Source organism: Capricornis sumatraensis, chromosome 2 (assembly GCF_032405125.1).
Source record: "Capricornis sumatraensis isolate serow.1 chromosome 2, serow.2, whole genome shotgun sequence".
NCBI classification, from domain to species: Eukaryota; Metazoa; Chordata; class Mammalia; order Artiodactyla; family Bovidae; genus Capricornis; species Capricornis sumatraensis.
The window spans coordinates 115,933,328-115,942,086 of record NC_091070.1 but is presented as its reverse complement, the minus strand read 5'-3'; the positions used below and the strand labels follow the sequence as shown (position 1 = coordinate 115,942,086).

At 61.4% G+C, this 8,759-nt stretch overlaps 2 protein-coding genes across 4 annotated transcripts; one reads left to right on the top strand and one right to left on the bottom strand.

Moving 5' to 3' along the window:
• Positions 1 to 1,493: 1,493 nt before the first annotated feature.
• Positions 1,494 to 2,375, top strand: BGLAP (bone gamma-carboxyglutamate protein). The gene is made up of 4 exons (XM_068964849.1): positions 1,494 to 1,557; positions 1,783 to 1,821; positions 2,022 to 2,091; positions 2,246 to 2,375. Exons 1-4 carry the CDS (start codon positions 1,494 to 1,496, stop codon positions 2,373 to 2,375), a joined length of 303 nt encoding a protein of 100 aa, XP_068820950.1.
• Positions 2,376 to 3,470: 1,095 nt separating this feature from the next.
• PAQR6 (progestin and adipoQ receptor family member 6) lies at positions 3,471 to 6,091 on the bottom strand. Of its 3 annotated transcripts, none has more exons than XM_068965611.1 (7): positions 6,041 to 6,091; positions 5,466 to 5,593; positions 5,128 to 5,333; positions 4,888 to 5,014; positions 4,411 to 4,507; positions 4,064 to 4,214; positions 3,471 to 3,745 (listed from the first exon to the last, which is right to left on the bottom strand). In XM_068965611.1, the coding sequence occupies exons 1-7, from the start codon at positions 6,089 to 6,091 to the stop codon at positions 3,471 to 3,473; spliced, it is 1,035 nt and encodes a 344-aa protein (XP_068821712.1). The 3 variants fall into 3 exon arrangements, with proteins under 3 accessions (XP_068821712.1, XP_068821713.1, XP_068821714.1); XM_068965612.1 differs by having other exon boundaries at positions 6,050 to 6,091; XM_068965613.1 differs by lacking the exons at positions 4,888 to 5,014; positions 5,128 to 5,333.
• Positions 6,092 to 8,759: the final 2,668 nt, after the last annotated feature.

The following is an 8,759-nucleotide window of genomic DNA, read 5'->3' as shown; positions in this document are numbered from 1 at the left end:
GCCAAGATTCCACCCTGGACCGGAGTCCTGGCTCCCATCGAGGTCTTTGGTTGGAGGGCTGCAAGAGGTCTTGGGGAGGGCGGGTGGGGGCTGTGTTTAACCGTCATATACAGAAGGGCTGGGAAGCCCCATCACCAAAACCAGGACCCTTGGGTTCCCTGAGGCCAGAACAAGCCTCCTCGGGGTGTACTCTGTCCAAGCCAGCCCACCGTTCTCTTCCCCTTGGATTGCTTCTGAGAGACGCTCTGTGGTGGGCCTCGTCAGTGGTTGCATCGGTGGGCCCTCCAGGGGGCTGGGACTTTGTCTTCTGGCTCCTCACGCCCCCTCTTCCCCAGCCAGGGCCACAGGGCATCAGGAGAGACTTGGCCAAAGGTGGGGTGGGTGCCTCCTCCAGACCAGAGGGTGAGAGGGGTATGGGCGAGAGCTTCACCCTCACTGTGGACAGAGGCCTGATTGGTCTGTCTGGGAACCCCAGGGACACTTGGGAGATGTCAGGGTGGCCCCTCTTCACAGACACCAACCCCTAAGTTGAGCCCAGTGGCTCCTCTCCCGTGGAGGTATCCAAACACCCAGCCACAGGTGGGGGTGGGCGGGCAGTGCTGTCTGCCAGGCCTCCACTCGGTGAGTGGGGGTGGGTGAGCACACCCCTCTTCTCCAGCCTGAGCTGAGGCAGAAGTTCGAGATGGATATTCTGTCCCTTGGAGGACAGGTCCCCAGGGTTGGCACTGGGGAGGCTGTGAGGGCAGGAAGAGGATGGGGTGGTCAGGAGCCCAGGGGTGCTCTTCATCTTCCCGCCCCGTGCAGACCCTGCGTCCCCACCTGTGAGGGGCACGGGTAAGGAGGTCTTCAGCTTGGGGCCCACCTGGCCGGTGGCAGACCAAAGAGCTGCCCCACCCCCTTCCCCTGTCCTGATGCACAGGGCCGAGCCGCCCCCGCTGTCGAGGCCTCTCTAGGACAGGGCTCCTTGGGGCGAATGAGGGCATCTGTCGGCAGGCCCGCCCTCCCTGGGGTTTGGCTCCTGCCCATGGGGCCAACGGTGGAAATCACAGTCTGAGAGGCCGCAGCCCAACTCCGCGCAATTCTATTTTAGACCCCCGGCCCCCCTTCCTCTCTAGGCTCCCCATCCTCCCCTCCCAGCCTGCCCCACTAATGGCCCTAACTGAGGCTGGGGCTCAGAGGGAGAGTAGGGGCTGGGGGACCTGGAGCGGCCCCGTGAGGAGCTGGGGACCTTCTCTGGAGGCTGGCAGTCTCAGATTAAGGCGAGCCCTCCTCCATCACTCCAGGGGCCTGCCCAGGGAGCCACAGCTCCAACCACAACCTCCTTTGGGGTTTGGCTGACAGAGCTGAGGCGGATGAGCCCCACGCAGCCCTGGCAGACTCCCCCGTGACCCGCCCGCACCCCTGCCTCTGGGGCACAACCCAGAGAGTATAAAACAGCGCTGGAGGCCGGGAGAAGCAGACTGGCCGGGTCCGCGCAGCCACTGACAGACACCATGAGAGCCCCCGTGCTCCTCGCCCTGCTGGGCCTGGCCACGCTCTGCCTTGCTGGCCAGGCAGGTGAGCACCCCGCCCCCGGCCCAGATCAGTGCCACGGCCTCCCCTCCTCACCCCTTCCACTGGCAGTCCCTGCGACGGCCCAGCTAGCTTTCTGTAGTCACAATCCACTTGCCCCCTTCTCTCCTTGTGGAGGAAAAGGAGGGAAGAGCAGGCTGCCAGAAGCAGGGGAGGGTGGGGAGGGCCCTAGGGATGGGCAGGGGTGAACTGGGCTCCTTTTCTTTGCAGATGCAAAGCCTGGTGATGCAGAGTCAGGCAAAGGCGCAGGTATGAAGTGGGCTGGGCGGGGGCTATGCCCCGTATCCCCAAGGGAGCTGCCCACTCCCAGCACCCGTTCTTACCCCAGTCCCCTCAGTCCCATTCTCCCCTCCGGCTCCCTCCCATCTGGCTCTCAGGAAGGCCAGCCTGCTCCTCACCTTATCCACCCAAACTGGGAGCCACCTGACCCCTGCCCCTGTGCTCCACAGCCTTCGTGTCCAAGCAGGAGGGCAGTGAGGTGGTGAAGAGACTCAGGCGCTACCTGGATCCTGGGCTGGGGTGAGAGGAGGGGAGGTACTGGGCCAAGGCCCTGCATCTGCAGGATGGGCCGGGAGGAGTGGCCGCTGTGGGTGTCCCCTGGAGCCCCAAGTGCCGTGGGAGGAGGGGCGGGCACTTTGCATGGACGCTGATGGCCAGTGTGGTGGGTTCTCAGAGCCCCAGCCCCCTACCCAGATCCGCTGGAGCCCAAGAGGGAGGTGTGTGAGCTCAACCCTGACTGTGATGAGCTAGCTGACCACATCGGCTTCCAGGAGGCCTATCGGCGCTTCTACGGCCCGGTCTAGAGCTCGCAGCCCTGCTGACCTGGCTGGCAGCCCCCAGCTCTGGCTTCTCTCCAGGACCCCTCCCCTCCCCATCATCCCCGCTGCTCTAGAATAAACTCCAGAAGAGGAACTGGGGCTGTGATTTTTTGTCCATCTGTGGAGTGTGAGGAGGAGGCATTGGGACGATGGGGAGTGGAGCCAGAGGTTTTACCTTTTTTAGTCCCAGGAAGTGTTTCCCAAAATCTGTTGTTGATTTATTTATTTATCCCTGCCTGATTCCAGAAGCATTGAAGGTGGCTTCCTAAAGTCTAGCTAGGGAGGCTGTGAGGGCAGGAAGAGGATGGGGTGGTCAGGAGCCCAGGGGTGCTCTTCATCTTCCCGCCCCGTGCAGACCCTGCGTCCCCACCTGTGAGGGGCACGGGTAAGGAGGTCTTCAGCTTGGGGCCCAGCTGGCCAGTGGCAGACCAAAGAGCTGCCCCACCCCTTTCCCCTGTCCTGATGCACAGGGCACCCACCCCCACCTCAACCCACTGCCCCATCCATGACACAACCCAAACAGACCAGATCCCAGAGGCCTGGATATGGAGTCCACGGTTGTGACCAGGACAGATGCCCTCACGGCCACAGGCCAAGAACTGCCGCAGCCAGTGCTGCCTGCTTTGGGGGTAGGGCACGAGGGGGCCTCCCAGCCAGGTTAACAAGCATTCAGGGTGGGCCTGGGTTAGCCATGTTAGTTCTTCCCTGGGCTGCGCAGAAATTCCAGGAGCACCAGAAATGGGACCAGATAAAAGGACCCAGTGCCTCCCACCCCAGCCTTCGATGGCAGGTGGGGCAGCTCCAGCCTGGACACACGCATCTCCCCTCTCAGACCCTCAGCACTTCCCAACCCCATCAAGAGCCCCCTCCTTGAGCTTCCTGCTCTTTCCCAGCCTCCCAGGCCCTCTCCTCACCTCTGTCTTCCCAGTTCCCTTCTCACCTCCACGCTCTGTCCTCAGTCACTCTTGCTTCCAGGCTCAGACGTGCCCCCATCTTATCAGGCTTGGGTCTGGGCTCCTCCCCTATATGAGGGCCTGCCTGGACTCTGCCTCTTTCCAGGGCAAACTCAGAGATGGGACCTCATTGCAGTTTGGCCTTTGTACCCCACTCCAGTGAGCAACCTTGCAGCAGGGGGCATGTACTGGGGGCCCGAAATAGGGAAGCCGTGAAAGCGGCAATGATGAGCAAGTTCCCGGCCACTGCCAAGCCCAGAGTGGCCACCGTGCCTGCCAGGCCTAGGGGCGGTTCCTGCGTGGCCAGCCAGGCTCGGCGAGATCCCATATCAGTCAGCACCGCCTCCAGCTGGAAGTGCGTGCCCAGCACTGCACAGATGTGGAATAGCTGGTGGCTGTGGCCTGTGGGGAGGGTGGGCAGGTGAGGACACATAGCCCATCCCCAGGGCTGCCCCAATTCGTCCTGTGATCCATGGCGAGCATCCCGTCATCTGGGCCTGCTACTCCCCTAAAACTAGGAATAAGAAACCCAAGGTTTCTTAAGGTTCCCAGAGTTATCAGCAACTATGAATGAGCTGCTGTTCACAGAGCCCCGGGCGTACGTGCTGCTGGTTTTGCTGTTAACCTGAGGGCCCTGCCAGGAACACTGCTCAGTTCACTCAGGGCTCTGGGAGCTGTCACCCTGACCGCCCCCCCGGGCCAGGCCAGGTCTGTGCTCACCGATGTAATCAAAGCGTCCTGGTGCCAGCCGCTCAGGCAAATGAGAGGCGAAGAGGAAGCCAGTGAGCAGCGCACAGAAGAGGTGGTAGCCGTGGCTGGTGCTCAGCGCCTCCTGCCCACAGCTGTGGCCCCTACCCCAGCACAGTCCCAGCTGGCAAAGGAAAAGCAGGGTTGGTGGGGAGGGGCTTTGGGGCTGGACATCATGTGTCTGGGATCTGGTGAGGATTGGGGGGTGCACAGCTGTACTGGATGCTGGGCTGGGAGGGTGGGTGGCAGGGCTGGGGTCAGGGCTCGAGGGGGTGGGACTGGGCACTGTGAGGGTCAGGACAGGAAAGCAGCAGCCTTACCCGATAGAAAAGTGGGAGGTTGTCGAACAGAAAGGGATAGACGAAGGCGGCCGAGCGGAGGATCTTACTGAGCCCAGGGCTTTCTAGCTCTGGGAACCTGGGAGGCAAGAGGGAAAGGCTGGTCACCGTCACTATGCTGGGATGGGGGTGAGAGGAGGGCAGGGGACCTTTGGCCACCATGGAATGTTTAGTGGCTTCGAAAGCCCTTAGGCCACATAACTCCTCTGTTAAGTGACAACAGCTGTAAAACGGGGATAGACACGTGCCGCTTAGGTCGCTGAGGGAGAGACAGAGCCGGGGTGGTGCTGGGGCGCAGGCTCTGGGCACACTAAGTCCTCAATAAACGGCCCCACAGCCACTAGTTTTGCTCAGGAGCAGTGGGGCGCAGGCACACCCAGCGGTCCTGGGTGTCCAAGTGTTTATGGGTGCCCTGTTCTGTCCCTCCGCCTTCCCCTTCACCACTGGCCAAGAACCCACCGGGAGTAGCAGGAGAGGCCGGTACACAGGAAAGAATTGAGTGCGGCGGCGGGCACAAAGAGCTGGTGCAGGTGGCTGTGCAGCCAGGAGGCCGGCATGGAGTAGGCGGCATAGGGGAAGGCGCAGCCTGGGGGCGGGGCGGGGCGGGAACTGAGGCCCCGCCCCAGGACCCCCGTGCCACACCCCCGCCCTGCCTGAAACTCCCCTCCCCCTGCCCGCCGCCGCCGCCGTGGGGCTCACCCAGGCTGTAGAGGCTGAGCGCACCGTAGTCCAGGAAGTAGCAGATGTGACGCACGCGGGGCGACATGGAGCTGAAGGTGTGCGCGCAGCACGATGCAAACGGGTAGAGGCAGGCGGGCAGCAGGAAGACGAGCAGCGGCCAGTGGTAGGGCTCCGACCGGAAGCCCAGGCCTCCCGCCAGCGCCAGGAGGCGCCACAGGAAGTACCTGCGGCGGGCACGTGCTCAGGCCACCGGAGCCCCGGCGACTCCCACTGCAGCCCGTGGGCCCAGGCAGTCCTGGCCCGCCTGAGTACCCCCTTGAGCTCGAGGCCCAAGCCTGGGACAGAGCTTCCCTCACCAGGTGGGCAGGAAGTGAGTCCAGATGTTGACGGTCTCGTTGGTCATCTGGAAAGAGCTGAGGACACAGTCCAAGGCCGAGCTGGTGGGGCGGCGGTAGCCAGACATGATACCATCTTCCCAGAACACCTAGGGTAGTGGGTGGGGGCGGGGTGGGGGGAGAAGAGGGGAGTCACTGTGTTTCACCCTTTCTCTCCAAGAGAGACCTGTGGAAGGAGGGTTGAAGGGAATGGTCTGGAGGTCACCATGGTACCAAAGCCAGACTGAATCCAAGCCCATCTCAGCACAGGTCCCAGTACCCAGAGAGCAGGTGAGGGACAGAAGAGGCAGAGGAAGGGGACAAGGTGGGGTTGGGAGTCGGTGGACACATGGCCTCTGAGGCTCGGGACTCCAGGTAAAGCAGCGTGCTGGGCTCCAGGAAGCAGGTCACAAACCCTGCTCCTTAGAGAACAGGAGCCCCACACCAAAATGACAGGGATAAGAGGTAGCCTGTGGCAAAGATTTCCACACTTGCACAAAGAGAAGCACCTCCACCCAGCCAGCACCCTGGGAAGTAGGAGCTGGTGAATCCCTCACCCTGGGGACCTGGTGGACTCGAAGGAGTTGGGGCAGCTTGAGACTGAGCATGGTGGCCCGGCACCTCCACGTTGACCTGGAGACAAAGGGCAGAGGGGATTTAGGTATCTGCCCCCATCCATGGGTCCCTTTTCACCCAGGCCCAGGCTGGACCCCATCCCTGAGTCCCAGGGTGGGCTGTGTACAGGCATGCGTGCCGTGGTAGCTGGCCACCAAGCTGCTTCCTTCAGGCCTGGGGAGGCTCTCCCATCTTCCCCAGTGGTCATAACCCCAGGCCCTCCTCAGCCTAACCTGGGGCCATTCAGTTCCCCCATGAAGGGGGACTGATCCATCAAGGAGTGGAGTGGCCTCCTCAGCCAGAAGGCTGCCTCAGGAACCCTGGATCCAAGTCCCTAACCCCAAATTTCTGTCTCAGAACCCTGACTTACAGAGGACAGCACAGAGAGAGCCCAGGCACACCGCCGCCGCCGCCGCCGCCAGAAAGCCCCTTGGCCCCCAGTGCCTAGGCTGAGCACAGAAAACTCAGGGAGCTTAAGAAGAATTCTGGGAGAAACCAGATGCCCACTGGTGGGGCAAGGAATTGGGGGAAGCTTCGCTCTTCGACGACTACACTCACAGCCCCGGGGGTGTTCCGGTCCCTGTCCCTCCTGAGCCCCGGCGCCCTTCAGCCTCAGACCTGTGTGCTGCCTCCGGGTGGCCGCGGCTCTACTGCCCCGCCCGCCTCCCGGGCAGCCTCTCCCAGGCACATTCCTTGGCACAAGTGGAGGGGCTGGGCCACCAGGGTGGGAGGAGGGAAAACAGGACACCCCGCCCACCTCTCCAGGCCAAAACTTTCCAGCCCAGACCCACCCCTCTTCCTGTCGCTGCCGCTTTGCCGACTCTGTGTCTGCGCCTCACACACTCCGGGCCTTACACAGCCAGCCTGAACCCCAAGCCTCTGCCCTTGAGCTGGATGCTGGGGACCCTGCTGGACACAAGGGAGGTCTGGTCCCTAGTCTGCACCCCGGCTAAGCTTTAAGGTAGATGACCCTGGGAATTCTGGGGCCATCCAGCGATCAGACTTCTCTGGTGGGCTAGTCCCTGGGGCCAGAGAGTAGGGCACAACTGAAGTTACCTAGCATGCTGGTGACTAGGACGCTGTGTTTTCACTGCCAAGGGCCTGGGTTCCATCCTTGGTCCTGGAACTAAGACCCCACAAGCTTCGGAACACATCCAAGAAACTACCCAAGATCGATGACCGACCCCTCCCAAGAGGGGGATGGGGGTATCCTGACCTACCCTGAGTGCAGCCCAGCTACTTCGGGGAGGGGTGGACCAGGATGATGCTGGGGTCTGGCTCCCCTCAGCACTAGGGTCAGGTCTCTGGAGTAGTCAGCTGTAGCCAAGAAATGGGTGGTGGGGGGTGGTGCAGCTGGAGCAGGTGCGTTGCCTCTAGCCCCCCAGATGACCTTCCTTACCCAGAGCTTGACGGGCGCTCCCAAGTCAGAGGGTCGGCAGGCCCCGGGCTCCACGGGCGGAGTCCCTGGCTCTTGCCAGCCGGGCCAACGGGAGGGAGAGGAGCGGCAGGCAGGCGGGCCAGGCTTGGGCGGGGTGTGGGAGACAAAGGAAGCGGGGAAACAATCCTAGCCTTGTCCAGCCTTCAGGGAGCAGCGCAGGGTGGCCCAGCCCCATTAGCAGGCAGCTCACTCGGCCTCCAGCACACAGCCAGCCCCTGCAGCTTGACCCCACCCCACTGAGAGCAGACTGGCCGGAAGAGGCCCAGGCCCTAGCCAGGAGGCAGCCAGGCCGGTATGGAGGGACCCCTCAGTGCGGGCTGCCCCACGGCTCCAGGGTTCCAGGCTCTCCCAGCAGCTGAAGATGGGGGACTCTGCCTTAGGCTAGGCAGAGGAATTCCAGCCCCAACTTTGGATTTTCCAAAATCACTTCTCATTGTGCTTTGCTGCCTTAGTGCCTGGTGCTGGACAGAATTCAGAGCAAATACATTTGGTAAACGTTGGTTTAAACCACGAGGGGTTCACCAAGCTTCTCCACTCCCCAAACGCAGAGGTGTGTCAATCCTAGCGAAGGGACAGATGAAGACTCAAGAAGCTGGTTTCAAGATTCACCATCTCTCCTGAGGCTTCTCCTTGATTCAGAGGACCCAGCTGAAGACCGCCAACCACCCCCAGGCCATCACCTTCAAAAGTTAACTCTTGAACTTGCGTGTGAACTGCATTTATAAACGATTTTTCACTAAATATGTACTCTGCAACATGGTCCATGTTTGAATCACGGATGTGAAACTGAATACAGAAAGCCAACTGGATAGCCACGTGCAGATGTCTGACTGTATGGGGGTCAGTGCCCTAACACCGCGTGGTGTTCTTGGGCATCTGTATAGCCTTCACCTGTCGGCCCTGGTCTTCCCTGCTGGCTCGGCAGTAAAGAATCTGCCTGCAATGCAGGAAACCTGGGTTTGATCCCTAGGTCAGGAAGGTCCCCTGGAGTAGGAAATGGCAATCCATTCCAGTATTCTTGCCGAGAGAACTCTATGGATAGGCTACAGTCCATGAAGTCACAAGAAGTGGACACGACTGAGCGACTAACAGGTCACCCTTGTGAATGCACCCCAGCTCAGTGCAGTCAGTGAACTTCACAGCTGTCAAAACTGCTTCTGGAGTTTGTTTCAACTGCTGGTTTCTTGCTTCAACTGGGCCACATCACAGAAACCTTTCCAAAC